Here is a 23,488-nt window from a genome sequence, read left to right on the forward strand (position 1 = left end):
ATGATGGACATTTTTTGGTAGATGGCAGAAAATAGCAGATAGTACACTGTTTTGTATACAAGCGGTCTGTTTGTACTTCAATTTATTTAAGAACTTGAGGTATTCAAGGACTTAATTACATGCATTTTTAAATATACTTTTACACCTAAAGAATCAGAAGTGTATTATAAGGCTTGTGGGATTAACAGTAAAATCACTGTAGTCTTTGCAGTGGGTATGACAGCAGTCTTTAAGAAACCAAAAAGGTCTGAACTAGAAGGTGTCTTGAATTTGTTCTGTTAGTGCCTGCTCAGGTAAATGCAGAAAACAGTGAAGGACAAGAAACCAAAATACTTTGTATTTAAAAACCAGTCATTCGGAAAATATAAAGAAGTAGGGAAAAACCGCTGGCATTAGAAAAGTCTGGACACCATTTCATCTTTAGCCAAAGCGCAATAAAAATGACTGGCAAGACCAAGCTGTTCGACACTAAATCAAGTAACAGTTTTAAAACGAAATCGGCAGGATAAAACAGCAAAACTAGTTCTGTGAAGACCAAGTCAAAATTGCACTGACAGAAAGAAAGAAAAAGAAACTGAGCCATATGGGAGGAAAGTTGAACTCTAAAAGAAAGAACCTCGGCCAGGCTTTCCTGAAAAATGGCAGAGCTGCAGTTTTAACACGTACAAAAGGAGTTACTTCCATGAAGCACAAATAAATGTGAACGTTGTTCTGAATGCTAGGTAGGGTTGATGGGAAAACTGTTTTTAATGGTCACGGTACACAACAATAAGTTAATAATTAATACAATGGATTACTTAATTAAGAGGTAGGGCAGTGGTAGCTTAGTGGTTACGGTACTTGACTTGTAATTGGAAGGTTGTTGGTTCAAGTCCCGCCACTGTTGGGCCCCTGAGCAAGACGCTTAACCCTCAATCTTTCAAGTTATACTCAGTCAGAATTGTAAGTCGCTTTGGATAAAAGCATCAGCTAAATGCCATAAATGTGAGAAACTGTATCTAGAAAAACCTGAAATATTTCAGACTAATTTTGACTGACAAGGCAGAGACTAAGCTTTATTGTCACAACCATAAGTGCAGTGTGTCGTGGACTAAAGAGCAGTCACCAGCCAGTAGCTTCATTTGGATTCTTTGGTAGCCAGAGAAGACCCAGGGGCACACACACAGGCATACCAAAAAGCCGCAGCCAGGTACTGGTGCAGATGGTGTATGGTGGCGTGAATGGTGTTGGGTTCCTTTAATTCCTGAACATGTTGATGGTAGTTTATGTGCAATGCTGTTTTGAATATCTGTGCAGCTGGTGACCTGCATAGCTCCCTTTTGAGGGCTTTGAAACTCCCCTGTCACCTGATCCCTCCCTCCTGTTTTGTGATTGGCTGCAGAGGCGATTCTGGGAGGAGTATCAGCGCGAGAGCAGCCCCAAGCCTGGAGGTCTAGAGTCTATAGCGGGTGGAATCAACTCCCTCTACCTGATCCTCCCACTTCTGCTGGTTCTGCTCCTTATCGCTGCCGTCTCCGTCACGGCATGGAGGTGTCACTCGCGCAAGAGATCCCAGCGCAGCCCTGGCCGACCCCAGAGAGACCCCACCCTTGCCGTAGTCTCTATGGACCAGTGGGGGCGAGACTACCGACCTGACCTCAGCCCACACTCTGAGATAAGTGCACCTGGTAGCCCTGCCTACCCAGGTGTTGACCTCACACCTGGGCGTGGCAGTGCAGGGGACCTACCCCCTTCTTATGAGGAAGCCGTGGGTCATATGGATGTGCGCGTAGAGACAGAAGCCCCCCCACAGTATGAAGAGATTATAAATAACTCTGCTAACAACGTTATGATTGGGCATGCAAAATGAGGTATCGTCCAATCATAACACCCCACCAGACATCCCCTTCTTCTTGAGGTTTATCATCCGCCTTGCTGCGTCTGTCCTTCACAAACTGCTGAAACAGGTTTTTTAATACCAGCAAACTTCACAAGCAAAACACAGAAGATGCCTGCTTGAAATCAAATGCTTCCTAATAGGTAATGGAAGTCTCAATCCTGCTTTAGACAGTCCCTGTTGTACCCAGACGTCATGCCCATCTGCTCCGAGCCGTCTCGCTTAACTGGGAAATTCTGCTGGCCAGCGTCACTGTCCTTGTTCTCTGGGCCTGGATGCAAACATCCCCATCATTTAGATCTGCCCGGTAGAATAGGGAATAGCAGAGGAAGTGTCCACTCTTCAACCTTTCAGTTCTGATTCCGTCATGACAGAGCACTCTTAACGTTCCACCTCATTACACAGTGCTCACTATCAGTATTGGCAAAACACAGAGATCTGTGCGGAGCAGGATTCTCCATGTCACACACGGACAACTGCGTGGAGCGGGACTCTCTGCTACCGGACGTGGAGGCCTGCAGCATTATGAAGCCCTGGTTCTTTGAACACACCTGGTTCGAGCTAAGGAATACGACTGTGAAGCCCTTCAGAAGCCCAGGCTGCTACCTTAGGGCAGAGGATACGCTACACGATGATCAACTGCAGACCCGAGGAACAGTTTTGTATTTGTTTATTTGTTTGTGTAAGTAGGGAAGTTGTGTTGACACTAATGTTTTAATTCATTTCATTTCAACAAGAAAATAATAAAATCTAACAAGGAAACAGAACCTGCAGCCGAACTTAAAAACCTGGAAATCACAAGCAAACTCTTGCCTGATACGGCCCTGCAGCGTTGGTGTTGGATCCAACGCCTGTAGAGTGGCAGACCGAGCAGTGAGCCTTGATGTACCTCATCTGAGCATCGGTCACTTAGACTCCTTTTACCTGTGTATGCACATGGTGACACAGCTTTGTGTCTGTCTGTCTGTCTGCTTCTTTCCTGTCTCTTTCAGACTCAACTATATCCGTTCCTGTGAAGTCATCGCTCACGGTGTTGTGTGTGGATACACAGGCAGAAGGAATGCGTGTGTGTTGGGAGTGCCGGGCTTGTTGGAGTACAGCCAGCCGAGTCGTCCTGTTACAGGAAAGAAGCAGAACAGACGCTTCCTGTCATCAGAAACGCAGTTTCATGCAAGTTAACAATACTGAGGAAATGGGTTGCCAGTGAGGTTTAACTACAATTCACCGCAGTTTGTGCGATGGTTGTCAGAAGAAAAGTATACTTGCTATGCACTGATTATATTTTGGAAAAAAAAAAAAAGGTTTATAGAAAGAATATGCTTTTTTTTTGGTTAATTTTTGTTTTCTTAATAACACTTGGTTACTCCTTTAGGTTTACAAGTATAAAAAAAAATTCAGGTGAAAAATTATATGCTCACTATTGCCAAGAAATTTCGGGGTGTGTGTGTGTGTTTTGTGAGACGTTGTAGTTTGTAAGACAACTGTTAAGTTGCGGAACGTCAGGAAACGTTTTTGTGGGAGTTTTTTTGCAGGTTTCCTCAGGTTTGTGCTGAGATTAGTAATCTTCTCTGTTGTTGTTTGTGGGTTTTTTGTATGTTTTTTTTTAACATTCATGAATGTTAACACAACTGAATCAAATTTTTGCATAGGACTGGTCATTTGATAGATTGTTGTGTTAAACTGAGAATGTGATACAGAAGCATGTATGGCTCCCAGAGCAAGTGTGCTCAACAGCCATACCCTCCTTTCAGAAGCCACAGAGCCATGTTCAGATAACTGGGTCCAGCAGTCATACGGCGTCTCGGGTTTGGAGGTACTGGTCCAAAAGAGAGACGAGGGCGGTATTATTCTACATTGGGTCTTACTGTTGATCTAGTTTGACCCAGACTCTTTGAAAATGTTAGAAAATCATTTATTATTATGCATAGAAAATTCTCACTAATAGCTTTAGAACTGACAAAAAAACCTTAACAAATTGCATTTTACTATTTGAAAATTAAAAAAAAGTAAAAATGTGAGTGCTTTCAGTCATGGGGGATGGGGTAATGGGTGTTTATCCAGAGTACCAGACTGAAAGTCGGAGGGGCGTTTTGTTTACATGGGAATTAATGAGTTGAATCTAACTTTAGCAATCGAGTTGAATCTAACGTTACATGTTCTCAATTACCAGTAAAGATTTATCATGGATTTTGATGTCTTAAACAATCAGCCCCCTGAACTATGTTTGAGTCAAACAAAAGTTGTCTAGTAAACTAAAAGTATTGGCGAGTTGAAATGAACGGCAGGGATCTGGCATGAGCGTCCATGACAGCAGATGCCTGCTGGAAGTTTATTTGATGTGCAGATCTACAGAAGAGACATCCTGTGTTCTCTGATGGTGGAGATGGAGCAAAGAAAAGCGTCTGACAGCTGGAACACACCCTCACTATCGGGACTCTCGCATAGATGCAGGGGGATGTCTGTCTTTTACAGACATCGCTCCTGTGCTGTTATGGGCAGAACGGAATTGGCTTTTCTGCTCTTGAATGACAAACATCCTGCGTTGGGTTTGACTAGCTTAGGAGGTCAGGGTTGGGGAGTTAGCACCACTTAAAGGACAACAGTGGTATAATTCAACGCTGTTAATCCGGGTGGGGGGAGATGTGTTAAAGTCATTGGACTACTACAGAAAGATCTGTGAAGGCATGTGATTTTAGGAATGTTGCCCTGCGGCTTATGGATTTGTGAGTGTGTTCACACACTATAAAAGAGTAATATAACTGCATTATTGCATTTTTAAAACTGTTTTGAGTGAATGCACTTTTCTGGGGGCATTTCTTGTCCTTTAATGAGGAATATTGATGTTATAAATGATGAAATAAAACATGGCAGAGGATGTTTCTTTCTCTTAACCTGCTCAGCCAGAGTGAAAGGATGGAGACGTGAATAAACCTCACAATTGTCACTTTGATTAATACTGTTTCATTATTAGAAATGTATTCATTTTAAAGTTTATCACCTTGAGAAATGGAGTTAGAGTTGCCAGCAAAGCTGGTTATATCGATTGCGAGTTTTATGGTAACTAAACGTGGTGCTTTCATTTAATTTTTTTTAATTGTGTTTGCAGACAACAAAATCACAATGTGTGAGTAGATGTGTGAGTACATAATAAAACATTAACTTTGTTTTGGAACTTAGAGTTTTAATTTTATTTGTAATAAAGTTTTTCAAGCTGTGGATTTGCTGTTGAGGGATAAAAATCAGAAATGTGCAGAAAGGTCATGCATGAGAAGTTCCCTTTTTATAATATTAAATAAAAAAGCGGCATACAGCAATAGTCAAACAGTAAACGCCGGCAGATGGTCTACCACTTAGTTTCAAATGTATTAAACTGCCAACAAGGTTTTAATTTGAATGTTATCATTGTGTGTCAATAAATGACCAGTTTGATTCATTCACTCTGCTCTGAACAGCCTGTTCCTAAGTGCCGAAAGGCTGAAAAAGACTGAAATGCTTTGATCAGTTGTTGCTGGGTAACTCGTCTGTGTAGACATGCTGGCACAGGTACATAGTAACTCTTTAACTTTCTGGTCATGGCAAGAGGCCGCTGTGTGAACAGGCATCACCTGGTGCCCGAATGCTCCGTTACCGTGGAGATGTATCGCCACAAACGATTTGTTTACCACTTAGCTTCCATGTTGAGAGTCCATCACCAAGTGTTGGTTCTGTGTGAAAACAAGCTCCACAATAAATAGTTACAAAAGATTCTTTAATGTTTTTTTGACATATAAATGACACAAAATTCATATTGTAGGCCTGGTAGTTTCCACAGAACAGTAGTGCTATTAGCTCAGAAGGTCACATCAAAATGGCAGTGAAACAAGCAGCAGAAAAGTGTTAATGTAAAGAAACACGATCATCGCATGAGAGCGTTGCATCCTGTCAGCAAGGCATGAGAGAAACAAACTAATTCCACTCCAGAGGTCACGTCGAGACGTGAGAAAACAGTCAGCAAGTAACATTCCTGCCCTGAGAGAAAGGACTTCATGTGGTTTCCACATGGGTAAAAAAATGTTTGTCAGACAGCAGAAATGGCTTGTGGAAGGTTCTAGTGAATTATTTCTCCTTGACAGGCTCTGCAGAGAAGCTGAGTGACGCTAGACATCTCTGGAAGGGCGAGTCCTCTCAGATCCATTCCTTAGGGCTGCGTAAAACTTCAAGCATCTCCGCTTCTTTGGTGCCTGGGGCGGGCTCGTGCATGTACTCCCACCTGCCGAGAGCCGAACAGAGCCAGGGAACTTCAAACACACAGGGGAGCAGCCCGAAAATGGCAGACTATTATTATTACTATTATAGTATTATAATAACACTATTAATATTACTACTACAGGTATTAGTACAAATACTATTACTATAAGTATTTGTACTAATACTCGCAGTAGTATTAGTAATAATACTAATAATGCCACTGAAACAGCAGGCATGATGACAGACACACACACAGACACAGACACACACAGACACCTGACCTAGCTGTGAGTGGCAGAGACATCAGGATGCTCTCTATTCTAGAGCCTGGAGTTGCGAGGCCAAACTTCACACCCCGATCATAGACCAGGTTAAACTCCACATACCTGGAACACATCGGTCAATAGGCTGCTATAGCAAATACATACAGGGAACATTAATATCAAATATATATCATATAATTAATCAGAACTGTCAAAATGTAACTTCAAATTACCACATACACCAGCTGAATGGAATATGTTTGTGATCATGGTTTTTTATTTTTGTACATCGTGATTTAATAAAATCTTTGTTCACTTTTTTCATTTTCTCTCTCTGATTCTCACTTGCCTGCCACGTCTGATTTGTTGCCAGTCTTTCTCCTCCTGGGTGAAGGTGTCGTTGAGGTGCTTTCGGACGATGGGCACGTAGCAGGGGACCACGGTCTTCGCACAGCTCCTTACAAAACGGAACACCTCCTCCTGATTGGGGGAGTCCAGGTCGTCGAAGAAGATCCCACCAATGCCGCGCGTCTCCCCGCGGTGACGAACGTAGAAGTACTGATCACACCTGCAGAAGGGGGAGCAGGACATGTACATACTCATCCCATGTGCATAGATAAAAGTCCATGACCAATCAACCAACTGTAATCTATCGAAATAGCACCCAACAGCTGCAGTAGAAAATAACTGAACGCGTCTTATCTCTGGACTGCACGCACACGCAAACGCACGCACGCGTCTATCAGCAGGGTGAGGAGTCTCCTACCACTTCTTGAAGGCGGGGTAAAACCGGGGGTGGTGTTTGTCGCATGCCTCTCGCAGGACGCTGTGGAAGTGGACAGCGTCTTCTTCGTTAATGTAAACAGGCGTGAGGTCAGTGCCCCCACCGAACCACCACTGCTTAGAGCCTGCAGAGGGCGACAGAACCAAACACACCTACATTCACACACACACCTCTAGATGAAGGATTTCTGTATGGTTTGTTTCTTTTTATAAAATTATCTTCATTTCATTCTGTTTTTTTCCCCATTGTTCTCATTGTAGGACACTGTTCATATATATTCATATTGTTGCGTATTATAGAAAAGGCTTGTATTATAGCTCACTGTTTGTATTCGTGTTAACAAAACAGTTATATCAGCAAAGTATCATTAATGAGAGAGAGAGCAAGAGAGAGAGAGAGGGGCAGGAAGATGGGTGGGGTTGTTGAGATAGCAACATCTCTGTCCACACAGAGCCTGGTCTGAATACACAATGACACAGCAGAACTCACCATCTTCCTCTTCGATCTCAAAGTATCTGTAGTTGAAGTGCACTGTGGGAATGTGGGGGTTTTTGGGGTGGATGACGGAGCTGACGCCCATGGCAATGAATGGCAGCTTCCCTGTGACAGAGAGATAAAGAGAGGGCGGTTAGATGCAGGTCACGTGGCTAGTGTCGCGGAAAAGAGAGACCATCTGAGCCCACAGACGGGGGAATGCAGGAGCAGAGTCGGTTAAGTGTGGGGCCGTGCTTCTGATTCACACTCTCGCTGCAGATGGACCCGGGATCAAACCCAACGATTCCATGCACATGGCATTAATTCACAGTCTTGTACATGGAGGGGGCTACCACTCCTGAACAACAAACAATCAAACAACCCAGAACTTCACTCTTATCAGAAAAGACTGAGTTTCACAAAACAGGTGTGGTGGAGAACCTACCCATGGTCCAACCCTTGGTTGGGGAAAAAAACCTTATTCCCAGGAATTCCCACAGCAGACCATACAGAACATGGGGTCAGAGGTGAACCAGAAACAGGAAGTTGTCTGCTTACCATCTTTCCCCTTGAGGTTCTTTCCACGGCTGCGCATCTGTCTGGCGGCCTCCTCCGTCAGGTAGCCAGACACCACTGACACGTTCACACCTGCCTTCTCAAACACCTTACCGTCCTGCATCACACAGCTGATCCCACCACCACCTATCACACACAGAGAGAGAGAGAGAGAGAGAGAGAGAAAGAAAGAAAGAAAGAAAGAAAGAAAGAAAGAAAGAAAGAAAGAAAGAAAGAATTATTCTTATTAATATTTGTATTATTTCAGACCAATCACTGTTCTCTAACTCTTAATTTCCATAATTGAAAAAGTTGTAACGTGTTATGGTCATGTTTTAATACTGCTTTGGCAATACTGTAAGTGTATATGGTCATGCCAGTAAAGCTTACTGAACTGAACTAAGAGACAGACAGACACACACACACACACACACACAGACACAAAATTTTCACTTTTACTTCCTCAGTTTACGTGTTTCTGTTCTTTTTTCTTACTGATCTTGCTCAGAGTGGCTCTGGAAATGATCAAATATCACCACTAAGCAATCTCTAGTGCCTACAGGAGTATTTCTGGTTCTCCAGTAGAGCTCTTTGACATACCAGACATTATCTAAACTACGTTTATTTACACTCAGCTGCAAAAGCAGTGTGGTGTTCTATTCATGTCCTGTTTTAGTGAGTTTTAGGGACATATTCTGAATACTAGAGCAGGTTGCTGTTCAGAGGTGAGGTTAAGCCAGCGCCACTACAGTGGTGTCTCAGTGCTTACGGTACTGGACTTGTAATCAGAAGGTTGATGGTTCAAGCTCCACCACTGCCTGGTTTCCACTGCCGGGCCCCTGAGCAAGACGCTTAACCCTCAGTCGCTCGCGTTGTACTAAAGGCTGAACGCTGTAGATGTAAATACCTTCTTCACGGTTCCACCGGTCCACTCTGAACGTGCCACCGTCCACTTCCTCGAGCGCTTTACAGAACTCAGCCTGCGTCTCCATGATCAGCATCTCCATCCTCGCGCTCACATCGCCGCTCTTCCGCTGCAGGACCTCGATGTCGGTGACTGGCGGAGACATGAACGACTTGCAGCGTTCGGCGATGTCGCCCTGCTCCATGTCGACCCCGGAGACCCTCGTGGCCATCTCAGCGCGCTGGAAATGACTCACGCCCGCTACCGCAGCACCAAGCAGGACCGCCGCCCCGGTCGCCACGAACACCCCCTTTCTAACGCGCCCGCTCGCAACCCCCCCCGCCGAACCGGGAGGCACGTGCCTCAGTCCCGTAACTCGGGAAGACCATCTGCCTCGTGCCGTAAAGTTACGCGTCGCCGAAGAGCCCAGACCCACGAGCCTCAGGCTGGAGGCGCTGCACATCCTCGCGCCGGACCGTAACGTCCCGCTTAAGGCGCACGCGACGAAAGATGTCATCTTCCCAACGCTCACGAATAACGAACGACAGGTGAACTACTGCCCAGCAGGTTCCTCGACTTCTCGTGCAGCTCTGCACGTAGCCGGAGCTCCGCGATTCCGCCTAATGCGTCTCTCCTGGCGGCGTGGCTTGTCGCCTTCGTGCCGTACGTGTTCCAGGTTGAGATGAATTATGGGAAATGTAGTCTTTAAATGAATAAGTTGTGCATTTCGTTTGTCCCAAAGCACATGACGTTCAACAAACGGATTTGTCTTAGCAAATAATAATAATAAATACAGTGGATGTTTATTTTTAATTGCAAATCGTAAAAGAAATGTATTTTTGAGAATTATTTCAACCGATCTACAAAGAAATTGCTCATTCTTGGTGTAAGGCAAGTAAATACCAGCCTGCTCTGGCGCGTGCTCTGCATTTACAAGTAAGTGAATTCCTTTTATTCTTCATTCATAAATATAAACACATAACAAAACAGGCTGCAGCGTGCTACCACAGCCAGTATCATAACTGACATCTCAAACTGGAGAGCCCTTCTGTGTTTCCACGGTCTGCGCAGGCGCGTGTTGTCTGTCTCTATGACAACACGTTATAGCCGGCTTAAGAGAGCGAGCGGATTAAACACACGCGCAGGTGCACGCAGGAACCTCAGGCTTCCAGGAGGACAGCTGATGAACACCTCTGAGCACGAGCTACTGCATAAAGCAGGAGGACACAGCCTCGCCCAGGTACAGGTGAGCTGAAATACATCACAGGTCACAGAAGGTCAGGGGTCCACCCGGCACACACTGCACTGTTTATCAGCCAGACCTTGTTGTTATGGTAATGAAACACAGTATATTTTTAAAAAATGTTTCAACAGCTATAATTTATCTGTTTGTACAATGCCACCAAATTAAACTGCGTACTGGTTTTGTCTATTTGGTTTTGGTTTCTTTCCTTGTATTCATGCAATACGAGTCATAATCTCTGTTCTCCTCAAGAAGAAAAATTGTGTTTCACCCTAAATCATATTACATTTTGGCTCAGTGATTTTAGTTTGATTTGTCTGTGTAAGGGCAAAAAGAAATGTTGGTTAACTGTGTTTTCCTGTATCAAAATACAGTAATACAAAAATGAAACTTGAATGATGAAATTTGTACAGAAATTAGGACTTTAGATTGAATTTGACCCCTGAATGTCCTCTGAAAAGAAGTTGGCTTTGGTATAAAAATGAGAACTGATTCCTAAGTGACTCATTCTGTGGTGCTGTGATGCTGTGTGTGTGTGTGTGTGTGTGTGTGTGTGTGGGTGGGTGGGTGGGTATATGTTGTGCCTTGCTGTGCCTTGCTGTAATTGAAGCATAAGAAACAGAGGCAGTGTGTTTGCTGGTTTAATGCTTTGTGTTCTCATTCATGTTGATTGTATGAGTGCTGGTGTGTCAGTGCAGGGAGAGATGAGTACAGCCGTGTGCACTAATACTCAGGAGGAGTATGATGACGACTTTGAGAAAGACCTGGACTGGCTGATCAGCGAGGACGAGGGCAAGGGTGCGGAGCAGGTCAGTGTGTGTGTGTGTGTGTGTGTGTGCGTGTGTGAATTATTGTGAATGATTGAGTCTGCTGCATGTCTGAGAGATAGATATGTAGAAGACCTGTGTGTTTGTATCTCTGTGTGTGTGTATGCTCATAAGATTTAGCCTGCGTGTTCTCTTACCATAGCAAATGGTGTGTGTGAAACCCAACCTACTGACACAAATCCACACAAACACTTTCACTGAGACGCAAATCTTTGTCTAATTCCAATTCATTATTAAAAGCTGCTTCTCTATGTATCTGAGTGTCCTACACACACACACACACACACACACACACACACACACACACACACACTCACACACACACACACACACACACACACACTCATTTACCCTCTCAGCTCCAGAACAGAAGTTCACTCTGCTTGTTTTGTTCATTGTTGTGATCTTGACTAACTCTGTTGTTTCTGGAACAGGACCCCGATGATGATGATGATGATGAAGATGATGATGGTGATGAAGATGTTGAGGCTCAGATAGACAAAGCGCTGGATGAAAATGAGAAGAGAGTGGACGAAGGTAGAGACACACCAAGCAAAGGAGACGATAGTGGAGCAGAAGAGCATCGACTGACACCCACCGACGGCGACCGTGTTACCACGGAGACGGCTCTGGCTGAGGATAACGAGGATGAAGAAAATCAATCTCTCCTGCAGAAGATTGAACAGGCCAACAGACAGTTGCAGGACCAAGAGGCTCCAGACCAGATGCGCAGACGCCGTCTGCAGTTCAAAGACACACTGGTGGACCTGGTGGTGCCTGCCCAGAACTACAGCGCCCCCTGCAGGGACCTCGAGGTGGATGGAGACGTGGCGGAGCAGATGCTGGAGCTGAAGATCTCTCCGCAGGAGCAAAGGGAGGGCGGGGACGTTGGTGGGGACAGGCACAGGGATGGACAGAGAGTGGGAGCGAGGGAAGGGCGCGTGTTGGTCGAACGAGATGGGAAGTTTGACCTGGTGAGCTACAAGGAGGTAGAGAGCCAAGGCCTACTCCCGCCTTTGCCTGGATGCCACAGCGACGGTCACCATGGCTCCCCGCGGACACAAACGGAACCTGTAAAGAGCTCCTCTTTGTCTGTGAAGTCTAGCTTGGCTTTGCAGGCAGGGACCGAGCCACGGCATGTCCCCCGACCTCCTCTGCCCCGCGGCCGGGTCCGGCCCAACTCTGCCAGCCACACCCAGGGGCCATCAGGCAGGCAGGGGATCGGTGGCACGCGGAGGGTCCAGTCGGCCAGCGGAGCTCCGGCTCTCGGCACCTTCACCCTCTCGCCACAACAGAAAGAACTGCTGACCAAGCAGCAGCAGAGGAGACAGAAGCTCGCCCAAGAGGTTGGTCTGCACAGTAACCCAGGGACCAGCAGTGATGAATGTTGATTTGAACATTTAAGAGGATTTTAGAATTAATCTGAGCTTTTAAAACTGTCGTTCTTTCTTGTTTGTGTGTTTGTTTTAATTTCTGGCCTCTTCCCACTCTCTGGCTATCAGGAGGAAGAGCGGAGGCGTGAGGAAGAGGAGCATAAGCGCGAGGAAAACGAGCTGGCGTTCCGAGCGTGGCTCGCGAAGAAGCGGCTTCAGCTACAGGACGAGAGGAGAGTTCAGAGAGCGCAGCAGATGGAGTGGCTGAGCTGCAAGGTCTGTCCACCAGGTGGCGCCAGAGCACTTGCAACCGATGCATCCCATTCTTACAGCAATAATGGGGATGTGGGAAAAAAAATTTGTTTTTTTACTGTATCTGTAACTGGACAGTTTAAAAAGTACAAGTGCCATTACAATTGACACAACTTACACGGATTATTTCTGCTTTAGTATGATGTTTTTTTTAATTGATTTATAGCTAAAGTGGTGTGTGTTTTCAACATTATATTTTGCTGGATAAAATTAGTCTTTCTGTGTGCATATGTGGATATCTCTCTCCCTTTCTTTGCGTGTGTGCGTGTGTGTGTGCGTGTGTGTGTGTGTGTGTGTGTGTGTGTGTGTGTGTGTGTGTGTGTGTGTGTGTGCGTGCGTATACGCAGAAGGAGTGCTCTGACCCGGATGAGGCATTCCGACTCTGGCTGCAGAAGAAACAGGAGCAGCACTTGAAGGAGAGACAGCTGGAGGAGATGAAGCGGCTGGAGCGCGATAGCGCGCCCTACCTGCGCACGCCGGAGGAGCGGGACAAAGCGTTTGCTCTGTGAGTGACTCACGCCGGGTAGCAAACGAAAGAAAGAAAGCTACCTGACGGATTGTGACATTCCCGTTCTTCAGTATGTAGAAACCTGACAAAACATGTCTGATGTGTTTTTACCGCCAGCAATTCTGAGTTACCCACTTACTCACCCACACTGATAACACTAAATCTATTTTTGGTTTTTCCCTGTCGTAACATGCCCAATCCAGTAAAACGTCTATCTCGGTGGTAAACTGGATCACATGAGTCAGAGAAGGAAACCCACAAGACTGTGAAACCTGCTCTTTTCAAAATCTGTGAAGTAGCGCCCTGTAGATTCAGTGTCATTGGTCATGTACGGGTTTCAAACCACGTAAATGCATAACCGCAGCACTTCAGGCTGCAGTCAAGAGTCTGACGTCAGAGGGTAACGGTAGCATCAGCTATGACTGTAATATGTATGACATGTAGCTGCGGGTGGGGCAAGACCCCTGAGTGGGTGGAGGGGGCGGTCTGAGCATGTAGTCACGGCACGCAACTCCCCTGCAGGTGGCTGAGGCGGAAGCGGGCGGAGCAGCGGGCGGAGCAGCGCGCTGCTCGAGTGCGCTCCCGCAGGCTGATGCTGGAAGTGCGGCGCGCCAGGCGAGCGCAGCGCCCGTGGTGCAGTGTGAGCGAGAGCCGACCCTTCCGCTTCGACGACCCCTACAGCTACTGCTTCTGACGTCCAGCGCTTGTCATGGTTACAGTGACTGAGCACCCACTGTCTCGCCGTGTCCAGGGATGGAGCTACCGCCAGTGAATTCCTCCGACTGCAGTCACCGCTGGTTACAGCGTCTGAGCTCCTCCCTTCCCACAGTGTCCATGGTTTCCGACCACAGGAATCACTACGATTACCACTGTTAAGCTTGTCGCGTTCCACAATCGTCATAACTACACATATTATTATTAGTATTAGTTTTTATATAGCGCCTTTCTTAGACTCAAGGACGCTTTACAGACAGATATCGTGAAACCGCAGGAAACCCACGCAGACATGGGGAGAACATGGAGACTCCCCTCAGATAGGGCCTCACACGTAAGACCCTAGCACTGAGAGACAAACGTGCTAACCACAGAGCCACCGTGATGAGCAATTACATCAGAAATAGAACATCTCTCACATGTTCCTCCCCATGTCTCTTAGACAGCACAGATCACTCTTGTTAGAGGCCTGGGACGTGAACGAAAGAAAAACTCCACTCTTTCATTCCACATATCTTCATCTCTGTAAATGTCCTTTTGGACAGATCAGGTGATGTCAGACAACAAGGCTGTGCTACAAGACCTCAACACACTTTAACTAATTTCAAGAGTGGTGAGTTTGTGAAGGATTTACGTCCAGTGACCACCTTTCTGTCTGATTACACTGGTGATGTCACGAGGCTGGCGTCAGATCTGCAAAGATCTGATCCAGAAGCTGAAATACTCTATAGCCGTCTGTCTTCTTCTATCTCTTAGATACATCCAGGTGCTCTAGGAATGAGTATAGTATATTTACTAGTGCGTATATTTACTGAGGAGCAGTCACTTGTATAACTTTAAATTATATTTTTATTATAGTATTGTAGCTTTCACATATTCTTGTGTTTGGTAATTTTAATATTTATCAGATGACACTCTGAAATAGTTCATGTAATTCAGTGTACTAATAAGATCGTTACCTAGAAAGTACTTCTGGAGTTACACTGTTTTCTGTGCTCTGAACGTGTGTGGAAATTGTACGTGTTATTAAGTAATTAATATAATATTAAAATTAACATAAAGCTCCATATATACCAGCCAAACGTCGCCTAGGTAGCCTTTATAATGGTTGGTTCTGGCACGTTTGAAAGGAAGACAGGACCTCACAATAGCGATGATCTCAATGTGTAGTCCCATCTGCCGAAAAACTTCATTACCCAGCATGCTCCCTTTGGCATATGCGCACAACGGCCCGTGGCCTTCGATCATTGAGAGATGCAAGGCTGCCCAGCAGCATCAGTACCGAAGCAGCCGCGCTAGGACCGTTACCGAGGACCTGGGACACGCGCATAGCGCATCCGACTCCGGTACACGGCGCTGCTGACATGGACGAACAAAAGGTAAGAACTCGCCGCTAAAACCGCGCCGCGAGGTTTGGCTCGTTGTCGTGTCGTATGTAACAAAGAAAGCCGACTGACCCATTCAAGTAGCGTCCCGCACCCGCCCATTCTGTAACCGGGAAAACGGCGCAGTGAGGAGAGTTTTAAGACGCTGAACTATTCCTCGCTAACGCTGCTGCAGATGTGACGGAGTAACAAGGCGTGCGAGCAGATCTGTCCTTCTGAACAGGGTCACACGACAAAACCATGCAGCTAAAAAACGACCAAAGCGGCGCAGTTGGTGCCACCGCCGGTGTCGTTAAACCGGTTCGTTTGGACGATGCTCCGCTGGTGTCGTTAAACCGGGTCTCTTGGTCGATGCTCCGTGACGGTGGCAGCAGCATCCTTCCGTCACCTGCACCCTGGACTCGCGCTAAGACGCGTGTTTTTCTGAGCATCAGACGGGCGGGGAGGTTCCTCCGACATAAAGACCTCGCTGTTTGGTAACCCGCTTGCTCTCTGGTTGCTTAATTCGGCCAAACTTGCCCTGAAAGGAGACGATCTTCGTTACCACGTTTGAGGTTCCTTTCCTTTTCAAGGGAAGAAAATGCAAAAATGGTTAAAATTATGAATGATCAGTCGGGACACGCCAACGTTGTGCTCCCGAGTTATTCAAAATGGCCAGTCAGGTTTTGGGGCTATTTTTACTGGCTAGGCAAATACTTGTTAATATGTGCACATCATATGTATTTATATAAATCGCAGTATCTTCCACTTTAGATCTTGTTTTGAGGTTCCATAGCTTGAAAGCTGAAAACTGAAAAAGCCAGCTCTTATAACTCATCAGCCACTTGTGACCAGCTAGCATGAGTGTGTGTGTGTGTGTGTGTGTGTGTGGAAGGCTCTAGTCTGGAGGTGTGATTACGCCCTTTTTTTTTTTAGGAGTCCCTCCGGAAGATCGTCACTACGTTGGCGCTCAAGAACGAGGAGATCCAGAATTTCATCTGCTGCTTGAAACAGAGTCTGCAGAACCTGGAGGTACGGCAGAAGACATGTTAAATTTTAGAGTACCTGCATAAATCATTTGCTTCCTGATTTTACAATTTTGAGAAATCCCGCGGTTACGGCACTCTTATACAGTGCTTTGACGTTTTCTCACCAAGTGTGTGATCGCTTTCACCCTGTAACCGTACTGCTCGGGGTATTCGTTTGGTCAACACAGGGGCCAGGGGCCAGGGGCCAGGCGTGGTCCAGATCTTCGTGTAGCCCGCAGGCTCTCAGCCCGGGTTCATGTCTTTTTCTCCACTCTCCTGTACACTCTGCTCTACGACACCTGATGATCAGCAGATAATCAGATCTTTGTATCTTCACGAGCAGGGCGACCTTGGGGTAGATGTGCTGCCCCTGGTCTAGGATCAGTGCATCATGGGGTTCTCAGCCTCAGAGCCCACACGGGCCACTACACACATCGCTTAACCTGATGCTCGTTTGGGAGCAGGGGAACAGCTATGCCACTGGGCGCCATGGCAACACAGGACTGGAGTTTGGAAATCTTGGTGTAACACACATTTTGCGTGTGTGTGTGTGTGTGCAGGCAAATTCTGTCCGTGTTCAGGAGGATCTAGAGAGTGAGTTCAGCTCGCTGCATGCTGTTTTGGAGGAGCTGAAGGACGGCATGGTGACTCGGATCAAACAGGAGAGGGCCAGCCGCACCTATGAACTCCAAGTGAGACGCCGCTGGGTCCTAGTGTCCACACGGCTAATGGATAATTGGCTCATTAGAATTAATTGCTCATTTGAATTATGTATTAGAGGATCAAAAATATAATCTCTGTGCTGTAGTATGTGTGTGTGTTTGTGTGTTTGAGAGAGAGAGGTTAGGTTTAGGTTTGAGTTGACTGGGTGGGCGTGGCTAGTGGTCAGAATTCTGCAGTGTGTGACTCCGTGCACTCCCATTTGCTGTGTTCAGAAGCAATAATTTATGCAAATTTCTGTTGCATATCTGGGGAACTTCCATATCATAGAGAAACATCACTGGTGTGCATTTATTTGTATGTGGCAGATACATCCATTCATGTGCATTAGGGACAGCTCACAGCTCCCAGACAGGGCAGGATCACTCAAGTGTGTCCCGACCTTGGCCTGGTGATGCGGCCCTAGGCCCTCAGGATCTGATTCCCCAGGGATTATCAAGGGATTACCCAGGGATTACCCAGCCTTGGGCTAATCCTGCTCACTACCCTGCATATCTGTGTGTCTTTACACAAACCCACAGGGGCCTGCAGTCATGCCGGTCCACAATTATATCGATTATTTGACTGAACGCATTTCTTTGCTTGTAAGTGTGTGTGTGTGGGGGGGGTGTACTTGTACAATTTGTGATATGCTTTAAACATTGAGTTTATTCATTAGCTGTTTGCAATAATTGGTCAGATGCCATTGTTGTATCATTTTCAGAGGTTTAGACCAATCAGTGGTGAGTTTGTTGTCTTGTCAGAATCAGCTGAGTGCATGCGCCAAAGCCCTGGAGAGCTCAGAGGAACTGCTGGAACTGGCGAATCAGACTCTCTGTTCATCTGAGACGGATGGCTTCACTCAGGTACCGCCCGTTTCCATCGCTTACACTTCCACATGCTTTGTGTGACAATGTTCTTGTTTATGTTTGAATGTCATTACGTGCTTCTGGATGCTGACCGTGGCTGTCACGTGGTGCGTTAACGGCTCGCGTAACCGGAGCTACTAACAATGCGGCCGTTGTTGCTGAGACCTGCGTGCCTCTAGCTGAGCGCGTGTGACTCGGCTTTGTTGGACCGCTGTGCTGAGTGACTCGCGGTTCCTCGCTCTCCTCATGTCTGCCTTTTTCTCTCTGCCTCTTTTCTCTTTTTCCTCTGCCTCCAGGCAGCCAAAGACATAAAGGACAGGTACAGTGCACTCTCCGAGCTGTCCGTGACGTTCCAGGGCTTTGGAATTCCAGCTCTGGAGCACCACCTCTCCGGGTTTTCCTGCTCCAGTACGGTCCAGTCCTTTTTGGGCTGGACAGGAGTGTCGGAGCAGGGAAAACCGGAAGCTGTGCAGGCCAGTGGGGTTCCAGGACCGGAAGCCCCTGATTCACAACGGAAGTCCCATAGTTCAGTCCTGAAAGACCACAGAAATGCACAGAGTGATTTGCCCACAGTTTTCATTAATTTCCCCCGGATTTGATTAATTGCATGAATTCTGTAGACTCTCTTAATTAGCTGAATGTTAAATTGAGTAACTAGAGTGGTGCAAACATCACAGCTGTGATTGGCTGGGGCTTCAAGACTGAACTGGGACCCAAAGCCAGTGACCCAGAGCAATACATCCTTACATCGTGATCTTCACCTTCCTCATCCTCATCGTCATAGCCATCTTTAGCAGCTTCGCTTTTGTCCTTGCACTAAATCTCCGTTTACTTCCTTATCTTTTTGGTTTTCCTTTTTTATGTATTTTACTGGACTGAAATCCATGTTGTGGACCATCAGAAATCTTGTCTTCATGTTCATTTCACAGTGCATGTTAGCTAAAAGAGTTATTGTATGTCTCAAATAATCCAGTGTATGTATACTCATTTATGTGTGTGTGTGTGTGTGTGTGTGTGTGCGTGTGTGTGTGTGTGCACGTGCAGTGTTACCATGGCTCCTGCCTTTCGCCTGTCTTTAAAGGCTAAGGCCAGTGACAGTATGAGTCATCTGATGGTGGATTTCACTCAAGAGCGAGAGATGCTACGGTCCATCAAATTCCTCCCGGGTCAGTCTCACACGAAACGGTCTCACACGAAACGGTCTCACTCAAAATGGTCTCACTCAAAACTGAAGCACCAGTCACCCGTCTGTGCTGGGTGTTTCCATGCCGGAGCCAAACATCCTCCACCACCACTGTTCCGAGGAAACGTTCTAAAGCTGGCATATGGTCCTAGGTTTTTCAAAAAGACAGAATTGTCGAGATAAATGAAGCAGTGAGAATAGAGTGAGAACGTTCTAGAGACTTCCCAACCAAGCACACACACCAACACAACATCTGGCTTTGTTAGGGGTAGCTGGAGAATGTTGGTGTGTGTTCTCTGGGCGTTATGGAAGAAACCCTCTGAGGTGTTTCTGTATTCTTTACAGACATTTCCTAAGACCAGCCCAGTGTTGGTGTCATTACTTACACTGAGGGCTGTGACCTCATCTGCCAGCGTTCTCGCTCTCTGGCCCTAGTTAAGCATCCCCGCCCCCTTCTCTCTCTATCTGCAGTTCCTGCCACACCTGAGATTCAGCCGTCCGAGTGTCAGGTGTGTGATAATTCAGTCTTGGTGGCGTGGTCCTTGCCGGAACCAGACTCCAAAATCGACCACTATGACCTGGAGTACCGGCGGACCAACCATGAGGGTCCGCCCCGCGCCCGGGAGGACTACCCCTGGATGGTGGTGGAGGGCATCAGAGAGACGGAGTACACACTCACAGGTAGAACAGTGCTCGTCTCGCACTGGTATCTCCACTGACTTGAAATATACACTGAGTGTACGAGACACTGGGGTGTGGCTGGGGAGCTTGGAACAGGTGAAGTCAACTGGAGGTCTTAGCTGTCGTCAAGTTTCAAACTCAAAGTAGACACGAAGCGGAGAAGTTAAGGGGTTGGGATTCCGGTTCAGGGAACGGGTCAGTATCTCTAAGAGACCTCTGCAGTAGCCGTCACAAAGTACCCGTCTTGGGACATGACCTGGACTAGTGGCCGTCCAGGCTGATTGCTAATATTGGACATGATCTATTTACAAACTGCACACACTTAACTGAAAGGACCTGCGGTTGTGTGTACTTCCGTGGTTGCAGCTGATGTCATCGGAAGCAGAGGTGGCTGAGTAAGTCCTCAGATCTCTCGACGGTACTGAAAGACGATGATAAGTGTTAAGTTTATCTCACAGTGGTGTCGTGTGCACACTGTGTGTAGGCTGCTTAGAGTTATTGGCCTGTTTTTAAACTTACTCAGGCCGGCTGCTGTTACTGGCTCTAAAGTCAGGGTTTAAGGGTAAATGGTTCACTCTGGCTGGTGCCCTGTGGAATTGTGGGACTTTGTGTGTGTTTTGTAGGCCTTCGTTTCGACACACGCTACATGACCTTTCGGGTGAAGGCATGTAACAAGGCTGTAGCGGGGGAATTCTCAGAACCAGTTACTCTGGAAACGCATGGTGAGACACTCACACACACACACACTCACACTCTCAGGTTTATGAGGCATGAAGTTATTGACAAAGTGAGAATCTGGTGAGGCAAGGTATTGTGGGACAGGGAGAAGAAACAGTGTCTGAGTTACGTACTAAACCCTCTTCAGACACTTTACAGCACAGTTTACCAACAAGCAAAAATAATTTTACTAACACAAGATGTCCTGTTTTATATTGCTGAGTGAGCTTAGTTTTCTCTCTCTCTGTCTTTCACGCGCACACACACGCGCACACACACTCACACACTCACTCACGCACGCACTCACGCACGCACTCACGCACGCACTCACGCACGCACTCACTCACGCACTCACTCACGCACTCACACACGCACTCACACACGCACTCACACACACACACTCTCTGTCTGTCTTTTTCTCTAGCTTTTGTCTTCAAGCTGGATGCAGCCTCGTCCCACCAGAACCTGAAAGTGGAAGACATGAGTGTGGAGTGGGACAGCAGCGGTGGGAAGACTGCCGCGCTCCAGGACATCCGCAAGGAAAAGACGCGGACCAGCTCCCCCATGCACTCTCCTGCCAGGTCAGCCAGCTCAGGCGCCCCCTGCTGACCCTTCACAGTCATCCTGAAGCCCTGCCAGGATGCAGCTACATCAGAGCAGCAATAATATTAACGTAACCAAGAGAAGAGGAATCAAATTTAGATGTCTTTCCTAAACATTTCTTACAATGTCATCACTCTGCCTGTTCTACTGAAGTTAAGTGTTGTTTTGTATCAGATGTTCTGTAGGGTAACGTTCTCAGTGGGTCATGTTTTCCCAGAAAGGGTTGTGGTACACAGACTTAAACGATGATGTCTTGAAATGCTCGTCCTGGTTTTAAGATTGTAATGCTCATAATGACGCTGCTCTTTTTTGCTAGCCTGTGTACACTGCTGTTGTGTGTGTATCTGCACCATTACTACACCTCTGCTCTGGCATCTGAGGTTGTGTGTCTCTGTCTCCAGGACGGCTGTAATGTCTCCTAAGAGAGCGCCATCAGCCCGGGTGGGACGTGACCGCTTCACGGCAGAGTCCTACACCGTGTTGGGTGAGCCCGTCATCAGAGGAACTCCACACACACACACACACACACACATACACATACACATACACATACACACACACACACACACAAACACTCTCCAGAACATTCTAGAAAACGAACTCTGAAATATAGAACTTCAACACTGGAGTGTGTCTGTCTACTGGCGTACATGTATGTGCCGTGTGTTTGTGTGAGCATGTGCGTATATGCATGCGTGCATGTATACGTGTGAGTGTGTGTATGCGTCTATGTTTTTGTGTGAGCATGTGTGTCTGTGTTTGTATGTATGTATGAGCGTGTGGGTATGTATGTTTTTGTGCAAGCATGTCTGACTCGGTGTGTGTGTGTGCTTGTATAACGCTTCCAGTGAATCTCTTCCCCGGTCAGTCCTTGTCTGCACTGTGTGTGTGTGTGTGTGGTTGTCTGCCCATCACTCCCTCTCTGCCTTCCCAGGTGACACCATGATAGACGCGGGCCAGCACTACTGGGAGGTCCGTTTCGATAAGGACAGCAAGACGTTTGCTGTGGGCGTGGCCCTGCGCTCCCTGGGCCGATTTGACCAGCTGGGCAAGACCAGCACATCCTGGTGCGTCCACCTCAACAACTGGCTGCAGCAGAGCCTGACGGCCAAGCACAACAACCGGGCGCGCATGCTGGACTGCGCCGTGCCTGACCGCATCGGCGTCTACTGCAACTACGAGGAGGGTGAGGCTTCCGCTTCCAACCCTGCCCACTCTTCTGTTTGCCCTTTGAACTTTGTGACGGCTGACGCACGGAGCTTAGCGCGGGTGGTGTAGTCAAAGGGGTACTAGGGCGGGAATCCACCGCGTTCGTCAGCCATAACCGCTGTGCTGGACTGTGTTGCCCAGACGGAGGTCTTGTCTGTGTTTTCTCAGGCACTTTGTGTTTCTACAATGCCCGAAGCAAAGCGCTCATGCACACGTTCCGGACCAAGTTCCAGCAGCCGGTTATACCAGCGTTTATGGTGAGAGGCAGCAGGATGTGTAGGTGTCTGGCATCTTATAGCTCATATAGAGAACAAAGGAATGCAAACTATAGATTTTTCTAGCTTGCCTTTTGTTGCCCGCTGTAGGTGTGGAACGGGAGTTTTTCGGTGCAGACGGGACTTCAGGTGCCCAGCGTCGTGCAGTGTGGACAGAAGAGGAACAGCAACACCAGCAGCTCCAACGCTAGCCTCACCTAGACCTCCATCCACCCCACCCACGCCATAGAGGTGTAGCCCGTGACCCTCTGTGGCCAGACCAGAACTGGATCCGCTCATCTCCACCTCCATCCTCGAGACAGAGAGCTATGGCACCTTCCTGGCCTCCTTCCCCTCTGCTTCCTGTGCCTTTAGCGTTCTGACTAGCCATGGACACACGCGCCTCATAATCAGCATAGCGGATGTTGTTTTAAGTTGCGTAGTCGAGTCGCTCTCATTACCAAAGCTTAACGTCACCAAACATTCTCTTCCAAGGCTGAGCTTTTTCTTTCTTTCACTCCAGCTTACAATAAAGTGGAATTATTGAAGTTCGTCGCTAGCATGTGCTGATTTTCGCGCACCTGATAAAAGTGTTAGCTGTAGCAGTGTGTGTGTGTGTGTCGGGGCGGGGAACAGGTGATGTACGTTTCCAATGCACCCTCTCCTGTAAGCAGAGCTCCTTTCCGTACTCCTCTGCAGGTCATTATGGGATGTCTTCTTCATTCAATTGGCGTGGCGCTATGGTTGGCTGTCCTGCTCAGAAGATGGTGAGGTGTTAAGGACCCACAACACACCAGCCTTTAGACTCCTGACACGAGTCA

At 47.1% G+C, this 23,488-nt stretch overlaps 4 protein-coding genes across 16 annotated transcripts in view; 3 read left to right on the top strand and 1 right to left on the bottom strand.

Moving 5' to 3' along the window:
• The window catches only part of prrg1 (proline rich Gla (G-carboxyglutamic acid) 1), a 7,482-nt gene extending 2,434 nt beyond the window's left edge, over positions 1 to 5,048 (top strand). For 5 of the 6 annotated variants that reach the window (XM_027026244.3, XM_081707364.1, XM_081707362.1 and 2 more), the window contains one exon: positions 1,382 to 5,048. In XM_027026244.3, coding sequence (XP_026882045.1) covers positions 1,382 to 1,849 — 468 coding nt within the window. In that variant the 3' untranslated portion in view covers positions 1,850 to 5,048. The remainder of the gene's footprint in view (positions 1 to 1,381) is intronic. The other variant, XR_003411752.3, reaches the window with a different exon arrangement.
• A 557-nt stretch (positions 5,049 to 5,605) lies between these two features.
• cpox (coproporphyrinogen oxidase) lies at positions 5,606 to 9,739 on the bottom strand. Of its 2 annotated transcripts, XM_027026242.3 has the most exons (7): positions 9,087 to 9,739; positions 8,183 to 8,326; positions 7,640 to 7,750; positions 7,133 to 7,274; positions 6,716 to 6,934; positions 6,385 to 6,489; positions 5,606 to 6,125 (listed from the first exon to the last, which is right to left on the bottom strand). In XM_027026242.3, the coding sequence occupies exons 1-7, from the start codon at positions 9,598 to 9,600 to the stop codon at positions 6,041 to 6,043; spliced, it is 1,320 nt and encodes a 439-aa protein (XP_026882043.1). In that variant the 5' UTR covers positions 9,601 to 9,739; the 3' UTR covers positions 5,606 to 6,040. The 2 variants fall into 2 exon arrangements, with proteins under 2 accessions (XP_026882043.1, XP_081563487.1); XM_081707361.1 differs by lacking the exon at positions 6,385 to 6,489.
• A 149-nt stretch (positions 9,740 to 9,888) lies between these two features.
• On the top strand, positions 9,889 to 14,053 carry ccdc181 (coiled-coil domain containing 181). Of its 5 annotated transcripts, XM_027026259.3 has the most exons (7): positions 9,889 to 10,019; positions 10,155 to 10,329; positions 11,025 to 11,135; positions 11,588 to 12,499; positions 12,656 to 12,802; positions 13,186 to 13,343; positions 13,869 to 14,053. In XM_027026259.3, the coding sequence occupies exons 2-7, from the start codon at positions 10,174 to 10,176 to the stop codon at positions 14,038 to 14,040; spliced, it is 1,656 nt and encodes a 551-aa protein (XP_026882060.2). In that variant the 5' UTR covers positions 9,889 to 10,019; positions 10,155 to 10,173; the 3' UTR covers positions 14,041 to 14,053. The 5 variants fall into 5 exon arrangements, with proteins under 5 accessions (XP_026882060.2, XP_035378034.1, XP_081563485.1 ...); XM_035522141.2 differs by lacking the exon at positions 9,889 to 10,019 and having other exon boundaries at positions 10,038 to 10,323; XM_081707359.1 differs by lacking the exon at positions 9,889 to 10,019 and having other exon boundaries at positions 10,080 to 10,329; positions 11,006 to 11,135.
• Positions 14,054 to 15,277: 1,224 nt separating this feature from the next.
• fsd1 (fibronectin type III and SPRY domain containing 1) lies at positions 15,278 to 23,215 on the top strand. Of its 3 annotated transcripts, none has more exons than XM_027026260.3 (13): positions 15,278 to 15,439; positions 16,361 to 16,456; positions 17,013 to 17,144; positions 17,916 to 18,017; positions 18,317 to 18,339; positions 19,065 to 19,186; positions 19,675 to 19,884; positions 20,508 to 20,606; positions 21,026 to 21,182; positions 21,606 to 21,688; positions 22,139 to 22,390; positions 22,582 to 22,689; positions 22,779 to 23,215. In XM_027026260.3, exons 1-13 carry the CDS (start codon positions 15,278 to 15,280, stop codon positions 22,877 to 22,879), a joined length of 1,647 nt encoding a protein of 548 aa, XP_026882061.2. In that variant the 3' UTR covers positions 22,880 to 23,215. The 3 variants fall into 3 exon arrangements, with proteins under 3 accessions (XP_026882061.2, XP_026882062.2, XP_081563486.1); XM_027026261.3 differs by having other exon boundaries at positions 22,582 to 22,670; XM_081707360.1 differs by lacking the exon at positions 20,508 to 20,606.
• The last annotated feature ends 273 nt before the right edge of the window (positions 23,216 to 23,488 follow it).

The sequence above is a fragment of the Electrophorus electricus genome, chromosome 25 (assembly GCF_041902795.1).
Source record: "Electrophorus electricus isolate QZ-2024a chromosome 25, ASM4190279v1, whole genome shotgun sequence".
Taxonomy (NCBI): Eukaryota; Metazoa; Chordata; class Actinopteri; order Gymnotiformes; family Gymnotidae; genus Electrophorus; species Electrophorus electricus.